The sequence below is a fragment of the Drosophila eugracilis genome, unplaced genomic scaffold (genome assembly GCF_018153835.1).
Source record: "Drosophila eugracilis isolate 14026-0451.02 unplaced genomic scaffold, ASM1815383v1 contig_2154, whole genome shotgun sequence".
In the NCBI taxonomy this organism is placed as follows: Eukaryota; Metazoa; Arthropoda; class Insecta; order Diptera; family Drosophilidae; genus Drosophila; species Drosophila eugracilis.
In genome coordinates this window covers 12,376,337-12,404,141 of record NW_024573038.1, presented here as the reverse complement: position 1 = coordinate 12,404,141, position 27,805 = coordinate 12,376,337, and the positions used below count along the sequence as shown (strand labels likewise).

The following is a 27,805-nucleotide window of genomic DNA, read 5'->3' as shown; positions in this document are numbered from 1 at the left end:
ACATTCTGTTACTGTTGTTGTTCACTCGAAACGGATAAAAACACACACACAGACACACGCACACACAAAGACTTAGATACAGATACATTTGATGGCCATTCTCTGGCATAAAACAATAACAAAAGCGTGTTCAACGTGGACAATGAACCGAAAATGAAAATGAAAATGAAAACTCGCCGAAAATTGATAGATACATAGAGAGATACAAGTTTTGGTATGGTTGGATAGTGGGATCCATGGCATATGAAACTGCAATTTACAGCCATTGTGCGATGGTCATTCAGTGATTGTTTGGACAGTGGCACAAATGTGATTGACTGCGCACACAACTTTTAAGTGGAAACTCGATTGCTCACTCTATTTGACTTGTGGCCACGTTGGTAAAAGTTTGTTCCACTTTAACGACTGCCATATTTGCGAATGGTGCTATAAAGGTGATAACCTGTGGTTGGGGGGTGGGGTAGTTCGATTCCTGTTAACAGTGGGGCAAGATTGAACTACAAAGTGAAAAGTTCAAGAAGTTTTTAAGTCAGAAATAGAAATGAACGGTAGAAGAAACTAACTTTAAGAAGTGATATTAAGAACTTCTTATAAACTTTATAAAATCAAAAAACTTTAAGAATCAAATGGGAATATCTTTAAACTATAATAACTTTAGCCTTCGTTGACTCTAGAAAATAGTTTCATATTTTCTTGATTTATGATATGAATTTATCTTAGAAAAATCCTCACTAAAAATCCACTTCAATGCAGAATTTTCTTAGAATATTTTCCAAAGAAACTTCGATTTTTAAAATACATTATTAATCACCACCCCCACTCATTTGGCTTCACTGTACTCCCACAAAAAGAGCTGCATATACAATGCACTTGCTTCGCTGCCATTTTCATTGACGTTGAGTTTATGGGTATTCGAAATATTTTCATAAAAGCCACAAACACGGCCAGAATAATTCGTATTTTGGCCATGCGTTGACATCGCTTGCACTTTTCCCAGCCGGTGGAATTTTCCATAAGTGTGTTTGTGTGTGGAATTGTTGGTGGAACCACACGGCTGGGGGTCATATTTTCAATTTCTATTGTTGTCTGCTGCACCACTCGGGGAACCATCTCCGTCTACGCCTCCAGCTCGAGGCTCAACTTGTTAATAAAAGTTTACCGATTTTTGGACGTTGCAAGAATGATTACTGCCACACTGCACACAATTTAAAGTTTTGCCCGGTCATACATAAATCAGCGAAAGGAAAATCCTACTCGAGAGAGCTTCGAAAAAGACCGGACGACAAAAAAAAAAAATATATGTTGTCCGCGAAAGTTGGCCGCTTCGATGCGTGCAAAGTTGTTTAGTGAGAAACTTCAACTGGACATGGCCCGAACTGAACTTGGGGCCAAAACGCAAAATGGTACAAAGTGTGCCACGGCGGTGTGGTGGCAAGTTGGTCGGCGGTAAAATTAATAAAAGTCGTAATAATACTCGCAATTTCCTTTTACCGCCGCCCTGCCAACGCGCATTTTCCTTTGCCTTTGTTTCCTTTTTGCCTTTTGCATAATTTTTTTTCTCCATTCTTCTTCTTCTCTCCTATATATATATATATATACATATTTTCTTTAGCTTTTCTGTTGCTGTGTGGAAATTCCATTTGCTCTTTTCCCGATGCTGGACGACGTTGAGAAGTTTTTGATTTAAATAGTTTGGCCTGGCATTTTACTGCTTGGCTCGGCATTTTTTAGCTGCCATCGCTGACTCCTACAAGTCCTTATTATTATTTTTTTTATTGTGTGTTCCTTGTTCGGATTCCATGACTGCCATGGGCGGATTATTATTAGTAAACATTATGGACAAGGTTAGGTCATGATGTATATGGGTTACCCCAGCTGTACCCTTCCTACCTACTAGCTTTTCTTTAGCGGAAGTTGAGCAGCCGGGGCTGACTTATCGTCGCCATTTTCAGCGACGAGTCTTCGTGCATAAATAATTTGTTGGGCATTTATTATTTGTTTTAGGTGTAAATATTTCAGGCTCACAAGTGAAGCGGCCTGAAGAAAAGAGGTCGAGGTTTATAGCTTAATTATTCTCATGCATGAAACGAGCCTTCTTTGCTCTTGGAATTTTTCCTTCTTCTTCCCTCCATTGTTCGGGTAACCCCTTTTGAGTTCCCTCCCCCCCCCAGGGCACACGCATATAATACATAATTTTTTATGATTTATAAAATGTTTGTTTGTGCGTCGTCTGCCGGGTTGGTTAAGGGGGCTGGTATAATTTTAATTATTTCCTACATGTGCGCGGTTTATTAATGGCCAACGTCAGCTCAGCTTAGGTTTGCCTTGGTTTTGGTCCGCCCTATCCTCTCGCTTTTTTATAGAGGTCAACTTAAGTTGGAAGCATACACAAAGCCAAAAAAAAAAAATGCATAAAGATTTATTGCATTTGACAAGTTTTTGTTAATGATTATGGCACGTGCTATGGTAGTCGTTTTGGCCAAGGTTTGGCGACCCCTTTTTTTTCCTGTTTAATTTACAATCCTCCTGGAGGGAGGCAATAACCTTTCAAGGATCTAGTTTGTGTGCTTACACAAAGGAAAATATATTAAAAAAAATGAAGCTTAAGGATTATGTTTTATATCAGAAATTAATAAAATGTAGCCAACTTTTAGGGGGCAAATATTATTAAAAAGTAATATAAATTTTGAAGGTAACAATATTAACATGTACTAAGTTAATTACTAACTTAACTGATATTTTTTCTTTATGTAAGCCTCGGTGAGGGGTTATTTTATCAGCTTAATATTCAATATCCGTTGACATGTGTGTGTCCTTGGCCAAACCGAAGTCACGCAGTGTCAATAAATTAATATAAATGTCACTTGCCAGGCTGCATCCCATAAATTTTTCAATCATTTGGCCAACGCAGCAGTTTTTCCACCACCCTTAAAGACACTCCTCCTCCTCCTCCTCCTAAGAACCGCTGTATGTGGGTGTATACCGGTGGAAATACCGTTACAGGAGAGCACAAAACTGATTTGAATTTAATTACTGGCTTGGCATATTTTGTTATTTTTCCGTAGACCGTTAAACGTTATGCAAATTGCTTCGACTTACAATACAAGAAAATGTTTCTTTTCTGTTGCCATTCGCTGACAAATTGTTGATGAACGTTGAATATATATTTTTTCTTTTTCTTTTCTTAGGTGGTGTCAAGTGGGCGGTATGGTTGGGCATTTTCGGTAGATGGTGCGGTATCCGTAATTGCATTTGCGTGCCGGAGAGCGCGGGAGACGTTAATGAGAGCTACCGAAACGCGCTGGAATGTCAGCCTTACTAAATCATCATGCCAAAAGCAACGGGCCAGCCTTGACGTTTTGCTAAAGGAAGGTGATGGTTGGGTGGTTTAGTGGGTGGTTGTGGTGGTGGTGGTGCTGTTTGGTAAATGGGTGGATTGGACATGGTCACAGATATGGTGAGGCTGTATGGTGAGTGGGTGGTTAGTGGGTGTTTGATGCAGGGTGTGGTCCCTGCACACACTCACACATGCATATCACATGTGTCCTTAGCATAGCCAGTGACATTTTCTGCTCCATTATTTTCATCATGTCTGACAGACGACATTTCAACATGCAACTAGCAACTAACGGGGGCAGCTAACACTGCCCGCCCTACCATCTCGCATTTCCCCATTACACACAAAGCTCACCCCCCACCTCCCTAAACAGTAACACGTATGGTAAGTGTAACTCGAACTGCTAACTGCATACAGTGAGAGAAAATTGTTTAGGTTATCAAATACTCAATCTAAGCTTTTACTGCGGCTTAATCTCAGTGTAGTGCATCGGGAAAGTGCTGCCAAGTTAGCTCGCCTCTCGCTTCTTCCATCTTCTCAAGTCGGCCATTTCGTCGTGTCTGCTTTAGACACCAATATATTATGCCATTGTCGTGGTGTGCGTGCGCGTGTATCTGTCTGCGGGGTGTGTCTGTCTGTCTGTCTGTGTGTGAGTGGCAGTTCCCTGTTGCATGTGCCTTGTCATGAGTGCCAGTGCAGTGCCAGATACCCTTACTAGTATGTCCTCTCTTCTATACACCCACCAGATTTTCCAACTCTGAGGAGGGCTTCTCTACGTCCTTCGTCCTTCCTACGCCTCCTTACGCATTCAGACCATCTCATTCGCTTGGGTCGAGTCAGCATTTTGCATTGCAAATATTTATACCCTACTTAGGTTAAGTTTTATGGGTGTGCCCATGGAGTTTGCTTCGATGGCCCGATTTTGGAAAGGAGAAGAATTAGGCTGAGGGAGAGTGGAGGGTCAAGTAAGGTCACCTTTTAAAGGTTTGAACCGTACAAAGGGGTGGAGGTATCTCTCTAAGAGCATATGTTAAAGAAACAAAAATTTTCTTTGAAAACATTTTAAAAAACTCAAAATTAAGTTAATTATCTTCCTAAGCGACTGGTAATTTATTTATTTACATCCTTCACCTGTCAGCAGTCTTCAATGTTTAAGGAAGGACATTTGTCCTTGTGAATTTTAAGAGCTTCGTTCGGTTTTGGCATGCCACCAAACTTGCCATGCAATTAATTTGTTGCCATTGCATGCCATCGAAAATAATATACAGAGATGGAAGTATTGTAAATGCCATTTAGACATATTTTGCATGCAAATTTGACACTTTTTGCCTCATTATTTGACGCCATAATAATAATTTTGTGCCGGGCAGAATGCCAGAATACTATATTTCATTTAATACTAGTGCCTGCCTGCCTGCCTGCGTGTGTGTGTAAGTTAATAAGGAAATATCCTTTTACACATGTGACCCTAATAATTTCCCCGAGTTCTTAGGTTTGGAGAGCAAGCTGCATTACTAATAATAATGCCATTGTATGCATGCGTATCTGTGTGTGTGTATGTGTGTATGTTCGGTGCCAGTTTGCGGTGGTATTGGTGGGGTATTTTGTGCTGTGTTGTGATTTATTGCATTCGTGTGCCAGATTTTACAAATGTAATGCGCCACACTATGGCACCGAGATCCTCAGCTCCTTTCCTCTTTCACTCTCTCTCTCTCTTCCGCCACCCTCATGCATATGCAAAGTTTCGAATATTTTGCCTTGTGAATGTGTCACACAGTGTAAGTGTGTGTGTGTATCTGTGGGGGGGTGAGTATCTGTGGGGGGTGAGTATCTCAGCCTGTGTGTGTGGAGGAGTTTCTCGCATAAATATTCCGTATGGAGTCATATTTCTTTCTTTCGTTTTGTATGCGCTCCACTCTTTCAAAGTGCCGTGGACATACGTGTCGGAATTATTTGACTTCCGTTTTTCGCTTTCCGTTTCGCCTCTTTTCGACTCCAGTTTCAGTTTCAGTTTCAGTTTTCGGCTTGGCCCCACAAAGATGAATATGAAATTTTTATTAGCTGGCAAAAGTTGTAAATGCAAATTTGTTAACCGAAGCGTAAGCAGAGGTCTCCTGTTGCTCACAGGATTCACCTGGCTGATGATGATGATGATGTAAGCGGAACTTGTCAATTCACAGAGCATAAAAATACAAATTTTCTTGAATTTTTGAATTCATTTAACCCACAGAATCGTTTTGCGCAATCTTAAAACTAAAATGCCTGTCAGTTCGTTGGCAAAATGCACACAGAATCTGTGAAACTGTGAACTGTGATGGCCTTCATTTCAAATATTACGTATACGCACTCGAACATACAAACACACACAAACGTATTCGAAATGGGAAAAGGAAACTATCTGTAGCAATGCGCATAACTATGCATAATTGTTGTAAAATGTCTGAACTCGAAAATCTGATAAATTATAACTGAAAAGTTTTTTGAGTGCGCCAGCAAAATTTTAAGTAATTCCAGCCACGCCCAGATGGGCCACCCCCTTTTTGCCGTTCCATTTGAAAATGTAACTGAATCCCAGGCAAAGCCAAAAGTTGAAACATATTCAATTTATGACTTTAGATGAAAATTCCCCCAGCATTTAAATCACTTATGCACTTAATCAGTGCACTTAAAATGCAAGAGAAGTGCCACAGCAGAGACACTCTGACAGAAGCTATTCCAAGAAATTCACAATCGTTTCGCAGGCACTTGTTAACAACATTTTGTGGACAGCTAAAGTGGTTGGGGGAATCAAAAAAGTTTACTTAATAAATTTACTTTAAGAACTTTTAAGGAATTTATAGGAAAAATTTAAAAATTTTGTTTTTGGATCCGGTCTAGCTCCCTTTAAAAGTTTCATCTTAAAGTTTACTTTTTTGCATTTTGAAGTTAAATTTTTGTTATGATTTAGTTAGTTAACTAATCTCTAAAATATGAAATAAAATATTCAATAAATATTAACTAAATATAGCTAAAAATTATAAAGATCTTAGAAAGATCTTAACATTAATCCATTGTCTTAACTCCATAAAATCTTTGCCCTGCTGGCCAGTGTATTGGCTGGCTTGCGTGTACGCCATTTGATTTTAGATTGCTTTTGGGGTAGCCAAGAGAAAATGTTGACACTTTTGATAACGCAGTATAATAGTTTCTCTGCCCCAATAACCACTCCCACACTTCCCTCTCAATATACCAACCATAGCCAAAGCCATTGTTACCACCCACAAAGTTTTTACCCTCGATCAACAATCGATTTGGTAGGGAATTGATTCGGAATGTAGATATTTACATGTGAGGTCTGCAGGAATGCATTCACAGCCGATTCCTTGGCCCAGAAATCCCGTAGAGTCGCCTTCTCCGGCGGTTCTCTCTGCGGATAAGCGGTCATCTCCGTTGTGGTCGATTCGGCGTACATCGATTCGGTTGATTGTGATTACTATTACTAAGCCAATTACACCGATATGCGCACACGCACTCACACACTCTCACTGGCTACTTAGCCTAGTTTTTTATTTTTTTTTCTTTTTTGCCAACACACCGCCTTGACTTGGTTTTTGGGTTCTTTTTGGAAATAAATGAATTTAGAGCACGTGACAATTTGCGCCTTGATTTATGCGCCAAGGTTTCCCGCTCGCCGTTTATTTATGTTATATTTATTTTTGGCCGTAATTTGAATAATACGTCCGTATAAAAAAACATTTATCACAGTTGATATAATTAATGTCACTTGCACAAGAAATGGTTTTTAATATGAAATATACTTTTCCCTTGAATTCGGCAAGTTGAGTTTGAAGGAAATATTTTCGGAAATTAAATTGCTAGCTGGCTGATTTTCCATGTGCGTGGGATGCTGATGATGATGATGATGATGTCCTTGCAAAACGTCCTTTTTAGCCAGAGAGTTTGGCATGTAACCGCATTAGCCGCTGCTAGACACCAAACTGTGCCTACAGTCGTGCTGAAAAGTTTGGTCAGGCGCGTTGTTTTCCAAACCGCAGGCCAGCGAAACACAATATGACGCAAAATATTGCACCGCATACATAAACATAAAGAAAGTTGGGTGGTTGAGAAGGTGGTTGGCATGGCATGGATCTCGCCTTGCTGACAGAAAAAGAAGAAGAAGCAGCGTCTTGTCACACTGCCCCTGTGTATGTGGTGACATGGTCTAATGGCATTTCCAAATAGCTTAGCGCAAAAACTTCATACGACGACCGCCCGTCACTCACACAGGCGCTTTTCACAAAGACTCACTTACACTCTCTCAACTTGTCAGGCCATCAACAACGACAACAACAACTAGAACAACAACAACAACATCAGGGCCAACAACAATGGCAACGTTTCAATTGCATTTCCGTTTGTACCAGTTTTCATTTCAAAACTCATAAGTTTCCGAGGACATCAACGACGAGGACGTGACCAGCGGGCTCTTCTTCTTCTAGTCAGCACTTCTTTTTCTTACACAGAACAAAATTTATATATAATTTGCATATATATTTATTCCTTAAAAGATTCCAAAGACACTTATTAAACCAATATTTTAAACAAACTTCAACAATTTTCTTATATTTCTTTCTATTTCTTTCTAATATTCTTATCAACTTCCCAAAATTATTTTCAGTGTATTAAAGGGAATACGCTGTGGTTGCCAGCGCGGGACAACTGCTTGCAAATTCTAAAAACTTTTCAATATGTTTGACGACGTGTGCCACACACAATGGGTGGGAAACACTTTTTGCTTATTTAAGCGAAGGTGGAAAATGGTGCAGTTTACTCGCTGGTAAACGAGAAACTTTTCTTACGGAAATAATGGATGGGTAAGGATAACGATTATGCAAAAACACAAACTATGATTGTACTTAAATGAAAGTATAATAATTTAAGTAGTATGTGATTAAGAAAGAACTTCGATTTTTAAGAACTTTCAAACAGTAGATTTTTATTTTAATGTTTTTTATATTTTTAATTTAATTTTCAGATTAAGATTGAGAGTTAAGTTTTGAAAGGACTGTCCAAAGGAATCTTAAAATAAGTGTATACATTTTTTCTGTGCTATATTTTTATACTTTTATGAAAAATTAAAAAAAAAACCCTTAATAAAACACATTTAATAAATCAAAAAAAAATCATTTTATGATGGGAAAATATAACTGCCATCAAATTACATTATAATTATCCAATCAATAAAAAAATTTGAAGTTACACAACAATTAAAAATGATTTACTACCATCGTTTGTAAAAGATCTTGATAAGCCGCCTTTCAGAAATCAAACTTATTAATTAAAAAATAATTATTTACTTAAATTCATCTGTAAAACATAAAAAATATATATTTTATACTACAATAAAAAGCTTTTCCGTTAAAAAAAATAATGCACATTGCCTTTAAAATGATGATTTCCCCATTTTAAGCACCAAAAAATGTTGAGCTAATTTTTTACTGCCCCAAAAAGTATGCTAAAAAGTTTCATTTTTTAGTGTTTTTTTTTTTTTATCAGACTAACTACATTTTAGCTCCCTTGTGCAGTGGTGGGCACAGCTCTCACTCAAGTGAAAGTTGTTGTCTAAGGGAAAAACAACGGAAGTTTGCCTCTCGTCGCCGTGTTGCCCGTAACCCCCCGTCAACTATCCTGGTACTTCCATTTTACCACTTGAGCCGCTTGACAACTTTCACCATTAGCGGAACAACGGCGGACAGACAACAGCACACTCACACTCACAATATGGCACACACAAGTCGAATTTGTAGTCAACGCCATCAATTCGAGTTGAAGACATTCCCCAGCCGCTTTTCCAGCTATACCCCAAAACCCCATAACCCCCCACCCGTGCCATTCTGGAGGCCTGTATTTTATTGCTCTGTGCGCTTTGAGGACGACAAGAATGTTTGCCGAGTGCTTTACAGCACCACGGTCCGTTGGATTGAGTTGTTTTGCATAGTTTAAAGCGAGTGACGTCAGTGGCAGCAGAATTATGAAAATCTTATACCGAATAAGAAGCTAGTGGGTTGCATTTGGGAGATGGGTGGTGGGTTTTTGTTTTTTGCGTCTGTAAATAATTTATTTAGCCAACCGTCCGGTTCACCGCCTTTCGTTTAGACGACTTCCCTGACTGCGGGGAATTTGTTGTCATTTATTACAGTTGCTGCCAGTTGGCCACTTGCTTTTTTGGCAACATCCGAGTCGGTGTTGCCAAACGTAGAACGAATAAACAAATAGCCAAAATAGCCGAGAAAGAAAAAAAAAAACTCCCAACAAATTCTAATTACTGTCATTTGGCTCTGGTCTAAGTTTTTCGCCGAGTCTGCGGCTTGGGTCTTGGCAACTTGTGCTCTGGGCCAGCATAAATTGGCTACCAAGCAGCCAAAAACTTCTACTCTCTCGTCTGTTTCTTTTTTTTTCGTTGATTAAGTTAATATATTTTAATTTTGTTTTATGAGCTAACGGAAAGTAGTAAAAACGAGTCAAATTATTAGAGTTCATCTTAAAGAACAAACAAAAGTCGTTTAGCATTTATGGACCCCTTAAAGTGGAGTACCAAAATGGGAAAATGAGAATGTATCTCCGATGATTTAAATTGCCAGTTCTAATACCCTCTTTTTGGTAAGGAGAAAAGAGGTAAGGGGTAATGGGTAAGCAAATAAGTTCAACCCTTTTTATGTAGCTCACTCGATAAACTTTTATAGTTTCTCCGCTGTTACAGCCACAACAGCAGCTATATAGAGTCTGAAAACCTTTTCGCAGTTTAAACTGTCCTCGGCTATTTATTCAACGGCAGGTCCTTGCTGTTGTTGCTGGCATTGCAATTAAAAACGCTGATATATGTCCTTTTTACAATTCAATAAATTTACGCAATGCTTTACTGTTGCCAGTCAAGCCCAACCCGAAACCACCTCCTCCCTCCCCTTGGCTTTTTTAATGCAATATTTGTGTTCGTCTGTGTGCCGTGCTCGCTTTTTGTTTTTTTTTTGTATACAATTTATTTTGACTCTGTGGCGCGGCGAAACGATTCAGAATCTTGCAAACCAATGACAGTTTAATTAATTGCCGCACTGTAATGCGTTTTAAATTGTCATGTTTATACAGAAAAATGCTGCGAGGGCCTCTGTATTGGTCCAGCATGTCCTTTCTGTTTGTGTGTGGGCGAATTGGTTGGACAAGAGCTCACGGCATGTCCTTTTTATTGTCAGTGTGTGTGTGTGTGTGTGGGTGGGTGACTTAATGCCTGATTGTGGGACAATAATGGAAATTGTGAGTAATAAAGCTATAGCATTATATTTTCATTATGATGGTGGTGTGGGAGAGGGGTAACTACATATGTACTAAATTTGTGTTTTACATATTTTGTACAAGTCAGTAATGAATTTTCCATATGCAAAATTAGATAACTATTAGACTAAAGGAAGTAACTTTTTGATTGCGCTTAAAAATATGAAATTAAAGAAATATTTTGTAGTTTAAATTGTCTTACAAGGCTTGCCTTGATTAATATAATTTTCATTATAATTTTCCCAATATCCCCTACTTCTTCTTTCTCACCCATCTGAATCCTCATAACACACACAAGTCCCTCCATAATATTATCTTTATATTCACTTTCCACTCCATGGCCACTTGGCAGTCACATTTAATAACTCAATAACGAAATTAGCCCATTGTAGGCCGTTTATACGTTTCAGTGTTTATGGCCAGGCGGGGGATGTCTGGCGGCTGGTAATATTGTTTTTCATTTGTGTTTCATTGTTTTTAATAATTGTTATTATTGTCCGGGGCTGTTTTTCGATTTCAACACCTATATATTTTCATAGGAATTCGCACATGCGGTCAATGCCACCCACCGTCACCGAATCACTAATGCAATTTCAATGGCCGCAAAACTACAACAACGAGCCATTTAAATGTCCACCACAATGAGGATCAAGTGAATATATATCTGAATATATATATATATGTATATTTATGCACCGCATTTGTGCATATGTGTGAGTTAAGCCACGGTATGCAACTGCTCTGATTTGATAAGACGCTTAAGTGCTTTGGTTGAACTAATTTATTAAAGTGCTTTATTAATGCCCTTATGAAATCGAGGCATCTGGATGCTTCGAATTGTGAGTCCTGCCCGAAGGAAAACAACAACAGTACAGCGGTCTGGGTCACATTTTCCAAGCCAATGCGCTTGCAACACGGCGAATGCGTAATATTAATAGGCGACTACGTAAGCAAAATCTCTTGGCTCCCGTTACCGCTCTCGCCATGTTTCCATGGTTCTTGTTCTTGTTATTGTTATTATCGTTGTCGTTGTTGTTGCTGGTGCTGCTGCTTTAGCTTTTGCCATAATTGCAAAACGCCTTAAGGCTATAGACGCGTTCGAGCCAGTACATATGTCTATACATATGTAAACACATAATTAAGGAGAAAGAGGGTTGGACAAGGACTCTTTAGGATTAAATGATCCATGATAAGAGGGATTAAAGCTGATTGATATGAGCAAATTGTGTAGAAAAGTATCATAAGTGTTAGTAATTCATTATGGATCTTAGATAAATCGTTTCCTTTTTCCCACTCATTTATCATATATAACTCGCGATAACTTCTCAATCTCCCCTCTCTATCTTAGAGACAATATTTCCACCTACTGCACCCTCATTATGTGCGCAGCAAAATAAACACATGTACCCAATATATTCCCATTCAAGCACGCATTCAGCTCAACAATTTGGCGACTCAATTTGAACTTGACTCCAATTAGTCTCGAAGGCGTGACACAAATGACTTGTTATTGTTCCTGGCCTGAAAGCCATTTAATTATAGTAATGTAATTTTTCAATAATCGAATCGATCCACAGACCAGAACAATTAATTTGGGTGCCTTTTCCGATGACCTGATTGGCAAACCATTTTTAAATGAAAAAAACTCCACCAATAACGCACAGGGAAAACATAAAAAAAAGAAAAAAGAAAAAAAACGAAATGGCAGTGAACAACAAATTAAGAATGCGATGAAAGGCGGCAATTAAACGGTAAAAATGCAGTGGCCAGGATGCGATTTACCCCGGGAAACTCTACCCCTTGCACTCTCTCCTACTCCTTGCTTACCTCTCCTCATGCTCGACTACAGGAACATGAATCCCCTGAATATCCTGATGCTGCAGCAGTTACGTGTGCCAACTGTCAATGCAATCAGTAGCCGTAATGCTGCAACGGGCGGACAACTCAAAAATGTAAATCAAGCATGGCTCTGATGACGTAGTCAGAAAATCATTAAAATGAGCCCACAATGGCACCAGTAGATCCCACTGAGAAGAGAGTCAGAAGCGGTCAACAATACAGGACAGTAGAGGAGAAAAAAAAACAAAAAAAAACATAAGAATAAAGTAAAAAATGACCAGTCTGTGTTTATATTTGTGTCGAGCAATTAAAAAATCATTGCAGCAGCAGCAGCAAACAAGCGGCAAAAATTAAAGAGCTTGGGGAGTTTTGGACTAGCAAAGGAAGTGAAATTTTTTAAATAGATTTTAGTTTATTTTATAGAAATATTTGCTAATTGGTAATGTATATTTTTGTATTTTGTAATTTATATTATTAAATTAAAAGCAAGCAAATTTGAGTTTTATTTTTCACTTTAAATCCAATTAAAAAGCTGAATTATGATCTGCATATTGGAGAAAGCTTTTAAAAGGCAAAAATAATGATTTTCCAAACAAATATTCCCACTCCCTCAATGGGTATCGAGTATAAAATGCTCATGTAATTGTAAAGCAGACGCGTCATACACACACACATACACACACAAGCATTACTCATACGCCCTGTTGGCCTGCACCTTTTGTTGAAAATTGTGTGGAGTTAAGGGGCAGCGGAATCAGAAAAGGCAGAAAAGGGTAAGAGTGTTTTTTGGGGAATGGGCAAGTGGCAGCTCTGGAGGCAACTGAGATTTTGTCGTGGTGCTGTAAGTGAAAAGGATCACGACCACGCAAATGCGCAATTTATGTCGTCAGGTGCAGTCAACGGACACAGCTGTCCCTGCTCCTGCCCTGTCCCTGCTCCTGCCCTGTCCCTACTCCTGCCCCACTCCTCCCCCTTTGAACCATTTAACCAACCATTTCACCTCTCGTTTTCACCATCACCATCACAGACCTCCCTTACCTCCCGTATAGTCAACTATCTGAACTCATACCCCCCTGGCTAACCAGCTGGTTCATCCACATTTCACATCCCTGGCGCGTGCAACACGTAAATGGCAGCGAAATTTATCAAACGCTTTATAGCCCAAAGGCAAGTTGCGAAGTTTTTGGCTTTCTGCGGTGTGTCGGGAAAAGTGAGTGTGGGTGCGGAAAATCTAAGGGTGAACTATAACGTAGACAGGGAGAGACGAGGTTTCGTTCGGTTTAATCTTGTTCACATGTCATTGCAGCTTGTTTGGTCATAAGTTGGCCGCCTCTTTGCTTTGCCTTTCGGCACACGAGGCTTTGAGAAAAAATAAAAATAATTGACGTGAAATCTGGTTGGTCGCCTTTTTGCCTTTCACTTGCTTACATATCGCCGATTACCACCCACCACCATTGCCCACTGCCCACTGCCCACTTTATATGCAGTTAATTACAACGCCGCTGACCTTGCGTGCTGCATGCCCCGCATTTTGGCTTTTGTTCTCTTGGCATGCCGCTCACGTTTGTGCCAAAAATCTTAATTTCTTTGCGGCTCTGCGTGTCCATTTTTCTTGGCCAACATTTGTTGTTTTTTTTTTCTCTCTCTCTTTTTGGGGTGCAGCAGCAGTGGCCAAGCAAAAGTCCTGGCCATCATTCATAATTGGCGTGCTGCACCTTTAAGGCGTATTTATGGCACAGTGGCATTATCGGTCAGAAGAATTCTGGGGCTGGGGCTGGCTACTAAATTGCACGATATACGACTATATCTAATTTCTCAAGCAAAATTGACCAGCAAGGAGAGAATTTAAATGGAATTTCATATTGGGGTCAAGAAAGAAATTTATAAATGGCATTGCAACTATTTTCGGGGGTGCGGTTTTAGGTGAATAAAATAAAATAAAATGCTGGCCTTTAAGGGCTTTATTGCGTTTCTAGAAAGCCAAAACTTTTGTTATTTATTTTTGTGCATTGGCTTTGGCCTTCTGTAAGAAGTAAATTGCAGTAACATTTTTATTTTTGCAGAAAATTGGTAAGTTTTATGAAATTGTTGGAAGAATAAAATGCGTTTTAAAAAGATTTCCTCTTATAAAGTTATCAATGCCTGCGGCTAGCATAAAATTGTCAAATAAAAGAGATAATTAATAAAAAAAAAGGGTTCTCCGAAAATGGTATCCTTCTGTAATTCGCATTCTTTTAGATCTTATTAAATTTGTTTAGAGATTATTATCCCTCAGTTCCAGGCAGGGAAGATGTAAGCCCTAAACAAATTATAAGAATATGGAAATGAAAAAATTGTTAAGGCGACAGCAACTTGAATTCCTTTCAGAGAGAGAGAAAGCTAACAAATTCCATTAATGCTCGTTAATCCCTTCCCCATTATTTTCCCTTGGCAGCTTGGCTCCTTGGAACAACGAAACTCGTTTCCTCCATTGTCTCGAAAAATTCTTCTGTCTTATCCCACTGTTTTTTTTTTTTTTTATTTTTTGGTCCGACCTTCACAGCATGGTTAGAAATTTAAATTTTGATTACAAACTGTGAGCAGAAGGCCCACCCACTCCGTGTTACTGGCGCCCAACTGAGCAATTATTTGGCGAGCTTGACAAGGTTAATGCAATTTGCTGCACCCAAAAATCATTCAAATTTCGCCGTTCGGCGTGAGTATCGTCACGCATGCCTGCTTGAATAAATTATCATAAATGATTTTGTAAACAGTTTTCGCCTCGTCTTGGCCACAAAATGAATTTATATTATTAGCCAGCTCGACTGCACTTTGCGCCTGGTCTGGTCGGGTCTGGTTTGGTCCGATTTCTTGGATCCACTCTCCACTCCCCACTTCTGCATACTTTGCATACATTTTTAATTTCCCTAAGTGAAACGCCACAAGTTTTCAAATTGGCCTTTTTCGCGTGAGAGCGCCCCAAGTGCCGGCTGATTTTCTATGCATTTTCCCATTTGATGAGTATATATGTGCCCGCTGCTCCATTGTTCTTTGTAGCCTTTTGTGGCACGGCGCGGAACCCATGCCACGACCTAACACAACGGTTCCCATTTGGTTGCCGAAGAGAGTGCCGCTGGCTCATCATAAGTTTTGATTTCAGGCGGTGCAAGCGAATGGAGCAAGGCATCATCACACTGGTAGAAAAGTCTTGGATTTGGTTGAATCAGAAAACCCAAAGCATCTTTAAAGGTTCCCTTACCTGCACCATTTCTTAAAGTAACCTTCTAACCCTGCTTACATACATGTATGTATGTATGTACTACGAACCCATAGTCTCAAAAACATTTTCCTTTTTGACCCGTATTTTCCCAAGTGCACTCTGCATGCTCCATGCTGTGCTTTTGTTTGCTAGCCGCGGGCCAGGCGCTGAATTGCCTTTGCCGTAGCGAGTTGCAGCTGAAGTTGAGGGAGCCGGAGTCATAGTCGGGATACTTGGTATCCCGTAGTGGAGCCCGAAGGAGTACCAAGGACTTAGGGTACGAAGGGTTTCAGGGGGATGGCATCCTTACTCGAATTGGTTGCTTTTTTAGCCACCACCGCTCTTTGTCTTGAGCACTGAGCACATCCTGACTTTGGCTCACGCTTCGACTGCATTAGACGCATAGCTGGAGATGGCTTTTGACTTGGTCTTTATCGATTATGGTTTGCCGCAGCCTCAACTGCGGCACACACACACACACACCTCCTATTCCGCCTCATCATCATTCGCCCACAACGTTTGTCAAACGGAAGGTGGAAACTTTTTCAATAGTTGTTCCGGGACATGTAGGATGTGCGGACGCTTGATTGCTGCTGCGCCCGCATGCTGACTGTGATTTGTGTGGATTTCTTTTTGGCCAACTGCCTTGGCCAGATGTCAGATACTGGCTTTAAAGTCAACTGTTTGGACGTATCTGATTGAAATTTATGCAAAAGTCAACATGCAGATGGGCTACTCGGGCTAAAAAAAAGGCAGAGATTAAATAAACGAATGGGTCAGCTTGAGGTCTGTTATTTAAACTGAAGATTGGTTTAGCTTCTTGTTTGGCAGAACTTCCATGTGTGGTAGGAAAAGTACTAATAGGGCCCACTGTACAACTTTTAGCATAACGTAAATCTATAAGACCCACTGTAAGATAAAATAAGAAACGACTTAACTGTAAATCCTGTTATACTGTTATCTCTTTCTATCATGTGCGTAAGCTTAAAGAAATCGTTTTGTATGTACGGACAAGCGAACAGAAGGATGGACAAGAACTGTAAAAAGCGATTATGAAAATAAAGTAAAAGACATAAAAACCAAAAGCTAACAAAAAGTATGTCTTCATACTATTACACATGCAAGTTTTTGTATAATTTTGTAATGTTATCGATCTTTGTTTTAGTTTCTTCGATAGTTATTTTAATATTATTCAGCGAAACGCCTTTCTTCAGTTTGATCCCTTCGACAGGATTCGATAGCATACATATCGATAGCCTGTCAGCTTTCTCTATATGCTCGAAAGAGCTGAATTTCTTCACTAATTCCCCTCACCAAGTTACTCTTAAGGAAAACGATTCTCTTAGCCCTCTTAAAACTCTCAAGTAAAGCCACTCTCAGTCGACCATAAAAGCTAAGACCTAATTCTCGACTTGCCCTCGTCCCAGGGCAAAAGGCGTGCTAATTGTTGGCATTGTTTCTAGGGCTAGACTCCCCCACAAACTCCGAGAGTGGGTGAATGAGAGCGAGAGAAAACGAAAGTGCTTGCATGCAAAAATGCGGCACCACCACCTACCTATCAACAACCAGGAACCACCCAGTGACCACCCTCCGGTAGCCCCCCAAGGACGCCCGCTACCAAGAAAGAAGAAGGAGCAAAACAAAGAACCCAAAAGGCGAGCAACGCCTTTGATTTTTAGGCCAAGTGACCAAGTTTTCTCACCCATTCTGGAGTGAGACGCTGACCGCAAAAAAAACGCCAAAACCTCGTATATAGTTTTATGTATGTTATACACACACACACATATATACACCTAGTACACTCACTAAAATTATACCAAAATATTCAAATTTATATTGATTTTGCGCCTGACGTGAAAACGCTCACTTAAACTTCAAAATTATGGAAAACTATGAATGCAGAAATGCATGCGAATAATCTGGGACTCACCTTGAAGGCCTTGAACGAGGATACGACATAGAAGGCTCCATCTTCCAGCTCATCCAGGTGGTACTTTCGATCTCCGTCCATAGAGAATACATATCGGGCACCCCTTGGCAAATCCATCTTTGGAGATATCTTATCAAGAAGGTTGTCCAGCGAGGTCACATCTCGCCCTGGGCGATAACGCAGTTCTACGCCGGGAAAGAATGGATCTCCATTCCGATAGAACACCACGCGACGTGCCTTCCAATATGAAAGATTATTGTACCGTGAGGCAGCTGCACTGGAGATTTCTGGACGGGATTTGGACCGCACCAGCGGCACTACCGGTGGCTGCTCCGAGTTCTCGCTCATATTGTCCAGATACCCGGGACTGATGGCGCGACTCTGCCGCCCACTGGTTGCACCTGTGCCACCGTTACGCTGCTGCCAATAATCCGGCACCTGGCGATCACCACCTGCCACCTGCTCGCCGGCTGCTAAGTCCTCTTCATCATTATCATACTGGGCGTTCTGAATCCGGAAGCTGGATGACACAGGACGCTTGGGACTCTTGGTAGGACTACTGCGGTTGCTATCGTTGCCGTTGTTCCCGTTGATGTTACTGCCGTGCTTGTTGATGATGTTGCTGCTGCTGTTGATGTTGCCGTTGCCGTTGTGCAGATTATCATCCAAATGGGGCTGCGTCGGTGGCGGCGAAACGTTTCCCTCGAGCGGTGCGTTCGGACTAATTTGTGGCATTGTTTGGCCGCCCAGAACGGACTCGTTACTGCCAGCCGCCTCTCCACCGCCATCGACCTCATCCTCGGCGGTCTGGGCCTGACTTAAGCTGGCCATATAGTCGTCGTTCTCTTCGTTGGACATTGTCCTGGTGTTGGTGTATGGTATGTCCTGCTCCCAAAACCAGTCACGTTAGCTTTCTCTTAAGGACCTCAGCACCTTGCGTGCTCGGTTTGTTGTGGTCAAAAGGAATCGCTAAGGGCAGCGTCGCGTCGACGCAAAGGAAAGCTTAGAGCTCCAAGAGGGCAGCAACTTTTTCTAGTTTGCCTTAGAGCTTGCAGTTGCTGGTTGTCCAGCAAGGAACTAGGTTCCTGGCTTAGCTGAAATGGCAAAAATATTATAAATTATTAGAAATGTTCTAGATTTTTAGGTGATATGATATATTAACATTTTTTAACACAATTTCTGTAGCTAGGGCCACTTTTGGGTACTTTTCTCTCTCCCTCTAATACCTTAGTTAATTTAAACAACAACTTTCAACCTGCTAACCTCATCTTTCAGAACATTAAACATGCCAATAATTATTTACCAAATTAATGAAATTCCTAACATCCCTGATTGCCTGTGCATCTCCTACCTAATGTCGTCATTCATAATCCTTCAACATAGAATACACATGTCCTGCTCCTTGTTCCAGTCAAGAACTGCACTTAGAAATATCAACTGTTAACCATGGTCCCCATCCTCTGTGCAATCGATATGCCACGGGCTCTCGATGCAATGTGTCCAATGCTTCCATTGCCCCCGGGCTCTTCACAGTCTCGTCCTCTCAACTCTACCCTCTCGATCCACGTACTCCACAGGACTCCAAAGGATTCAATGGGCTGTCCGGCGAGCACTTGCCACTGCCTTTGTCCCAGTAAACAGACCAAAGAGCCCCACTCAACCATTCGGCGTGGGCACTACAAACATTCACACTTCTGCGGGCGAAGGGACTGGGTTAAGGGTTCACAGGTTCAGGCTGCTGCTGCTGCTCCTCCGTCCGCTGTAAAGGCCGAAAATATCGCGTATTATTTGCCCTGCCTTGCCTTGCATTTGGCTACCTCACATATCGAAAAAGAAATCCACTGAAAATTACGAAATAAAATGTACATTAAAAAGCATGGGAAATTAGGAAGATAAATGTATAAATCAAGGGTTTTAAAACTTAAAATTTTAACATGATTTTTCAACTTAAGAAATATATAAGGCAATGGAATATTGAGGGGCTTTAGCTATCAAATTTTATTCAAAAACATATTTTAATAAACAAATTACTAGAGAAGACGGCAAGATACATACATGCTAACATGTTAGAAACGAATATTTCAGATGTAACCCTTAATTAAACAAGGCTTAGGCTTAAAAACCAAAACATGCTGAAAACCAAAACATTTTGGAAAACATTATTCTTGGGCTTAAGGTCTAAGTTTGGTTTTCCCCCAGTGCATCGAGTGTTAAGCACCGAAAAATTGCAGACGGCAGGGAACAAGCCGACGACTCCTGGCTTAAGTGGCATCGGTCTCTTGTGTCTTTGACCACTCGGCACACACACAGGCACACCCAGCTCACTTACAACCATTCACATGGACACTAAAACACACACCAACACATACATACAATCCCCGGGATCCAAGTCCTTTTCACTGCATTGGAATTTCGTGTATTTTACAATTGCAACAAAAAATAAATATTTGTTGGCCAAGGGAGAATTTTCACTGGTGGGCCCTTTTCTTGATTTTTTTTATGGTTTCACCTTCTTGTTTTTTATTTGGTTTGGGTGGCGGGGGTGTTTTCTTTTTTTTTTTTGGGGTTTTACCTGTTTTATGCAAATTTGTTTTTATTGCAACACGTTGCACGTTGCTTCCTTTGCTCCATGTATTTATGGCCGTGGATTTCTTCTTTTTTTTTGGTTGGGCAAAAGTGGTGCGGTGGCTTCTTTTGCGGCAATTAGGTTAATGACACTTGGGCCGGCGGCGGTTGTTGCTTTGGGTTATTTATGCACAAACAGTTGTTGCTCTCTCCGCTTGCAACATCAGCAGCATCCACTTCCACTAATTGCCTATCAATCAGCTGGAATTGTCTCCACTTCTGTATGTTCCGGAGGAAAAACAGTGGAAAAAACACACTCACTTATCGAATTTTGCACAAACACCATTAACTTGAATCAAATTTAATGAACTCAATGGTTGAGTTTATTAAAACATCTTTGGATGGGAAGAAAGTTGGACGAAAAAAAGTAACAAAAGTGCGAAACTTTTGCTTACTTTCTGGCGTTTACCGATGCACAAGAAGAAATTCCGTGTGGCAACTTTGCCGGTCAAAGTGTTTTTGAATTGTGTGTTCGAGCTGCTCTGCCTGCTGGCTTTCCCGCTGCTTTTCCTTTAACTGCTGCTGCTGGTGGTGCTGCTTCTGCTGCCTTTTTGTCCACTCTAAATTTCCTCGGCGACGCAGCCAATTTTCTTAGAGAGTGCCTTTCTCTTTCTCCCGCTTTCAACGCGAATCGAATTACACGTTCGCCTGTATGTGTGAGTGACTGACTTATGGGGCTAACTGCCCAACCGATCCCCGCCCCTTACTCCACCACTAATTGTGCCCTGCTTAGGAAAACCGCAAGCACACAACAACACTAACAAACACACACACAGTGCTGGTGGAAAATCCAGGGGGCCATTGGCTGGTTTTCTCTTAACCGTTTGGCTTTTTCACCTTTCTCATTGCACTATTACCAACGAAGACCAGTGGCGTAGCCATGGGATTCCTTATCCTCTCTAATTATTATGTTCGCATGGGATCCAGGTGATTCCTGACCGCTTTTGACCGATTGATTGTGGGATTTTGTCTTGGCCCGCGGCGGAGCTTTGGCCTTTAAACTGATTTCCAGGTGAGTGCCATCGGCCAGGGAACTGTTTACTACGACATCGCTGTCGTTTGGGCTACAGGAAGTTAGGAAGTTTTACCCCCTGCTGCTGAGTGGCTTCCTGGCACTGTGGTCGGACATTCCTGGCTTTAAGAAGGCTGTTGGGTACTTCTAAATGTTAGAGAAATATTTTATATAAAATATGGTTAAGGATGGTTAAGGCCAACGTTCGTGGTTACTGTAGAAATAATAAAGACTTTCAAGGACTTCTTAAGCTTCTTAATAAGTAGTCTTCTTAATATTTATTACATTTTAAGTAATCGCTGCATTTTCGTGTGTAAAAGTCTATTTGTATTTATACTCAATATCTCTCTTTTATTGCACTTCTCAACCAAGACTCAATCCAACCTATCTTAGCTTAACCCAGCATGATCGGTTATCGGAATTATATCGATATATAAGGTGACCATGTAGTCAGCCTACTACATGTGTTAGTTTAATGGAAACGCAACTTAAGGTAAAGCCCCTTAATAAGATTTGTTTTCAGTTTTTTGTATTTAATTTCACATTTTTGGAAAATGATTATATTTTTAAAGCAAACAAGACAGTATTTCACCAACATTTTCAATAAATTAAATTCAATTTTTTCTAACAAATTTAAATGTGAATACTTTTACACATTCTAGACTTTCATTTCTCTAACATAAAAAGTAGTCGAAGCCAGAAATATAACTATAAAGCCAATCGAAATTAAGCACTTAGCTACGTAGCCAAAAAACTTATTACCTTATATTTTATTATTACTCCATTAACTTGTTGAGGGCCCTTTTCCTAGGAATAACTTTTATAATCGTTCGACTGCATATGGCAGGTGGATTTATGGTAAGCAATTTAAACTTCATAGTTATATTTTCTAAATTACCAAGCACTGCACCACAGTACCACCTCCACTGCACCTACTCCACCAGCACCACCATTAACCCCACCACTTGGCTTTCAAAATTCTGACTTGAGACCCGTACCCCCGAGGGGAAATCGCAGTTTTTTGCTTATCGTGTTTATATTGTCGTAGCTATGTGTGTGCTTGGGGTTTATGTTCGTGTGTTTTGTCGTCGCCTTAGTCAGCAACGTCAACGTCAACCTCACGGATCCCAGCAGCACCTTATGGTGACGGTGTTATCGAATTGGGGAAAGGACGGAATTAGAGGGGAGGCAAGGGGGCTGCTTATGCGCCACTCACATGCAACTACTTGGCCAAAACAATTTGTGGGGGGATTTTCGCTGCTTTTGGCAGTGCTGTGAAATTTTCTGTGTCACGCTGGTCGCACGAGCAACAGTCCCCGCAAATAGTCCCCGCTAGCCGAAAACCGCAGGAAAATTCTTTTCTTTCTTTTTTCATTCTTTCAACGGGGGTGGTGAAGTATTTTTTGGGGGTAATTCTTTCATTTTTTTTTTCCCATCGTACAATTAGGCCAAACGTTTGTGGAAATTTGTTTTTATTACAATGCTATTACTCGTGAATTGTATTAGGCGGGTGGGAAACTCTCCGTTAATAACTTTGTGAGTTTCCCACACCGAAAAGCTCTAACCAACGCCCTCGCATTCCTTTAAATTAATCACATTTTTGTGTGGGCGACGCAACGTTTTGGTAAAGTTAATGTATTATTTTAATGCCATTTCCGGCTGGCTGCGTGATTTGTGGACTTTCATCCATATTTCGTTTTAATTATTTCAGCAACTTTTTGATTTTCCCCACAATTGAATCATCAGCGTAAATGCGCTGTGGATTGTCTTTGGCTGCGATAAATTGGAATTTTTCCTTATTGGCAATTTCAAAGTGATTTTCTCGTGCCCCGCAGAGAGGTAAACTTTTAAGCTAACTTAGCTTCGATCAGGAGCACCAATATATCCAGTTTCATTTTCAATTATCTAATTTTTCCCAACAGACCAAGGCTCTCTATCACACACACACACAAAGCAGCTGGCAAACAACAAACTATTAGTGGAGCCAACAGAACCACGCCCACATCAGTTAACAACTCAAATAAGCTTCCTTTGGGTTGCCAATACAACTCCTTTGTACCTCCCCCATTCGGCCACCAATCAAAGTACATACCAAAATGAGAGTGCTTAGAAACTGAGATGGCAAGTCGGATAACTTTTGGAAGAATTTAAATTTAAATCAGGAATATATTTATATTGATTGAATAAAATTGTTAGTTAAAGAACTTTAAAAGATTTTAAGGAAACTATCAAAAATGTAGACTTAATTATACATTTTTAATTTTTTTGCATAATTTCTTTTTGAATTTTTAAAAAAATGTTGTATCTTTGACTACAAAGTTAAGTCTTTCCTTGCTGTAAGTTTTAATCAAAGAAAAACTTTTGTTAATATTTCTCAGACATCTTGGCCTGTTTGTAGATTAGTTATCCAGCATCACTAGATGGAAAGGCACCTGCCGTAATAAGCTCTTTCAATGCCCCAAAGAGCGGGTCGAAAGGTGGGTGGTGGGAAAGTGCAGGCTTGCAGCACCTTGTTGCCATTCGGCATTGTGCTCACATGAAGGACTCTGCTGATGCTGCTGCTGCTGCTGCTGCTGTTGCTGCTACTACTGCGGCAGCTGCGCCAGAATCCACGAAAAGTCGATGGCCACAAAGGATGTTTTGTTTGCTGTAAATGCCCACTGTGCGGCATCATGCACACACACGTTTCCACCTTAAATTTCCAGCTAATGTACTCACGTGCAAACACCCACACATGCACACTCACACACACACACACACCGATGCAGGGTACGAGTAAACAGAAAGTGCAATGCAAGCCACTAAAAAGTCCAATGCCGCCGGCATGCATTTTGTATTGCATACTTTTCTGCGCCGTGACCAAAAGAAAAAGAAAATTGCCGGAGAATGGAGGAAAAATGGGTGGGTGGGAATGGGAAGCGGGTGGTGGTTGTGGGCCGGAGAAAATGCAGTGGAAAATATTGTGCAAAGGGCGCGGTCAGAAGTTGACAACGACAACAGAGCCAACAATGAGGCATTTTTAATGTGACCATTAAACAATGGCAACGAGGACAATGCACACACACACACACATACACATTCAAGTCAAAGAGCGGGACAGAAACACATTGACTGCAGTGGACGACGAAAACAAAAAGTTTACCCAACAGGCAAAATTGTCAAAGGAAAGACACAATTTTCGGGTTTTAATTCAAAGTATTAATAGGAGAAAGATATTAAAACACGAATTCCCTAAGAAAAAGTGAGAAAAGCTTAAAAACACTCTTATCTTTGGTATAAATTATACATAGAACTAATTTTAAAATCTGAAAGCAATATGTTCTTAACATTAACAGCTCTTTTTCTACCTAAAGAAATCATGTCTTATATTATAACTCCTTAAGAGGTCCTTAATTACAAAATAACCGATTTAATTGGCAATCTACAATCCTTGAAATGCAATCAACTGGCTCATTGGGATATCCGCAACCAGCCGAAGTTTCCCAAGACGGTGAATGAATGGTATGTATGTATGTGTATGGGCGGAAAGAAAAGGCAGTCTCCGCATTCAGCTGCTGTCAGTCGCGCGCGAAAACTTTTCAATACAAAGTATGAAGCCCATGACGCTACTAAAAGGAGACATTGAAGAATGCGACAGCCCCGATGAGGCGACAGAACAGTGGCAGTGCAACAGAAGGAGGGCCCCGGGAGCAGGCCAAGAGCTATAAGCCAAGCAGTGAGCCACGGTAAGGACATTTGGTCGAGCCATATATACAACTGAATGAACCGCAACAAAGGCACTCAACTGACTCCGATTGCGACGCCGGCAACTAGTACGGCTACAAGACTCCGTCAATGACTATACAGATGGAAAAATATGGCAGTAAAGTAACTACAAAGCTGTAAAATATTTATTTTATCATTAAAAAATAAAAACCGAATTTATAAGGGCCAGATTTTTCTCTCTTAAATCAATCTACGCGAAACTTGTAGTTATCTTAGGAATGTTTTTAAGGTGACTACTCTTTAGGGCTTAGAAATATCATTAATTGATGACCAATTTCTTTAATATTTTCTCCCTGTGTAGAAGGTCTACGACAGCGGCTCGGTCTTTTTCTTGCCACTCAGCCATACTTCCACCCATCTACTTCCACGTTCCCATAGACGCTGTTGCATTTGGCCATGGACAAAACCGCAAGCAGGGCGAGCATAACAAGAGTTCTTTGAATGGCAAGGAAAGGAATCGAGTTGAGGGAGGTGCCATATAGAAGGGGGCAGTCGGACGGAGTCGGGTGGCTGACCAGGCAGCTGCCATGTCAAACTGAATGAATGGATGGGTATATGGTTGGAAGGCAAACTGACCACAAGCAGGCCAACAGCTTGGCTGACTTATGTGTACGCACAGGCACTTTAAAAAAATTGTTTTATAAGCTAAAAGATGTTATTAGTATATGAATTATCTATTTTTTTGATATATTGAAGACTTCTTTGTACATTTTTTAGATTATAACTTTCAGAAACCTTCTGGTCTTATCAGAAAACTAATTGCATTGCTCAAGTGCTCTACATTTTTGCAGTGCTCAAGCACATGCTTTGGCACATAAGAATAGAGAAGTTGAAAAGTGGGAACGGAGGTCCTGCCAACGCATGTCAAGCTGGTCGGCCAAGAAGAAAAGCTCATGTCCTCAAATGTGAATGCGACCAGAATTGTAGTCGTCGTCGTTCCCATTCTCATTCTCATTCTCATTCTCATTCTCATTCTCATTCCTAGCACTTCGTACTCGTGCTCGTCCTCGTCCTCGAACAAAAAGTTTCAATTGTCTCTGGCCGAGTATGTGTGAATGCGATTGTCCAAGTTTCTCATTTGCGGCAAGGGTTTGGATCCGTTTCGGTCTCGTTTCCTGTTGCATGTGGGCACAATTAATTTTTGTTGCGTACATGCAGCATGTGATCGTAAGGATAATGATGATGCAGATGCTGATGATGATGGCCATGCCTTATGCGTCCATATTGTCCAATCCCTGGCCTGCTAAATGCCCCACTTGACCCTTATGCCAGTCGAAACATCTCCGACTCTTTCCTGTTCCGATTTGGAATTTCGGGATGGCCTGCCTGCCTGTCTTTTGTGGCCAGCCAGCCGGGGGCTTTATCTCCATCTCAGATAGTGTCAGCACCAGAAACTTTCGCCATTAATGAGTTATGCAAAGCTCGAATGGAAGCGGGTGTGCACTTAGAGCCACATCCTGGATCTTAGAAATTTAATTCAAACCTGGACATTTCGATTAACCCTATAAAGGAATACTTTCTTAAAAATAGTTGAAGTTACGCATGGGAAAGAAATATGTTAACATTAGGTGTAGTTTATATATGTTTCCAAAAAGTTCTTTAAAAATATTTTTTACTCACTTATTTTACCACAAATGGGTTAAAGCTCGCCTTGCCTTTTTCTACATCTTTTGTCGTTAATAAAGCAAATGACCAAAAAGTTTTCAGCCAGGAAATTAGCATTTGGCAGCATTCGCTTTGAGCCATCCTGCCCACCACAATGCTCCACCATTTCCACAATTTTCCTGGGGAAATGCAAATGGCGGGCCAAAGTGTTACGGTTTCTGAGGCTGTTCTGCTGCTTTTTTTTTTCGCTTTCGCCACCGCGCAGTTGATGGGTAGCCATGATTAGTTTAGGTTGGAGGATCGCAGCCATTCCGTCCGTTCGCGCCACATGCCGCATTCCATGAGCCACATGTTCGCGCTGTTTTGGCATCAAATGTTTTGCACTGGGGGCTGGTGGGGCACTGCTTTTAATATGATTGCAATTCGCGTTGGGGAGGGGTTGCCACCACAGAGGCACTCGCATTCACACGGCTGGATGGTCAACTTCGCGGCCATTGCGGCAATGCACCAATGGCGGTTGCCTCATAGTGGTGCATGCTCTTTTTTTGTGGTTCTTTTTTGATGTCTTATCAAGTGGAGTACTCATTGAGATGTGGAATGTAGAATAGGATATTTATTAGCAATAAATTTTATTATTTTTAATCACTCATTCTTAGTAAATGGTAAAAAAAAATCACTTCTTGAAACAAATCCTTGGATTTTATAAAACAATAATAAAAACTTGACTGTCCTCTTTCACTTTTTATTCGCAATTGCCCGGTATTACATAGAATCGGCTTTTACATACGATTATTTGAGTTGGCTACGATCAATATCGATACTTAACATTTTAACAGCGTTGCCAGATTGGCCACTTTAACACAGAAGATACTTTTAGATGTTAACGACTATTAAACTGCTAGCCGTTACATTTAAAAACTTGTTGATTTACACTTACATATTCATAGCAGAGTTATACTTAATTTTACTTATAGCAATTCACTTAACTTACTACTAATTTAATTCAGAAATACCAAGGAATGTCTTAAGCAAACTTTTAACAATTTAAAAATATTTTTTTTAGATCCCATTTTCCCATTCTTCAGAAAAATTCCTGAAAGCAATCATGAAAAGGCATTCGGGTTCATCTATTTAAATGGAAAGATACTT

The 27,805-nt window shown here is 40.6% G+C and overlaps 1 protein-coding gene across 1 annotated transcript in view; it reads right to left on the bottom strand.

The window, feature by feature from the left end:
- The window catches only part of LOC108106018 (echinoderm microtubule-associated protein-like CG42247), a 41,443-nt gene extending 20,249 nt beyond the window's left edge, over positions 1-21,194 (bottom strand). Inside the window, exons 1-2 of the mRNA XM_041818216.1 lie at positions 20,222-21,194; positions 17,650-18,743 (exon numbers count right to left, since the gene is read on the bottom strand). Of these exons, the coding sequence (XP_041674150.1) occupies positions 17,650-18,507 (858 nt within the window). The 5' untranslated portion in view covers positions 18,508-18,743; positions 20,222-21,194. The remainder of the gene's footprint in view (positions 1-17,649; positions 18,744-20,221) is intronic.
- Between the last annotated feature and the right edge of the window lie 6,611 nt (positions 21,195-27,805).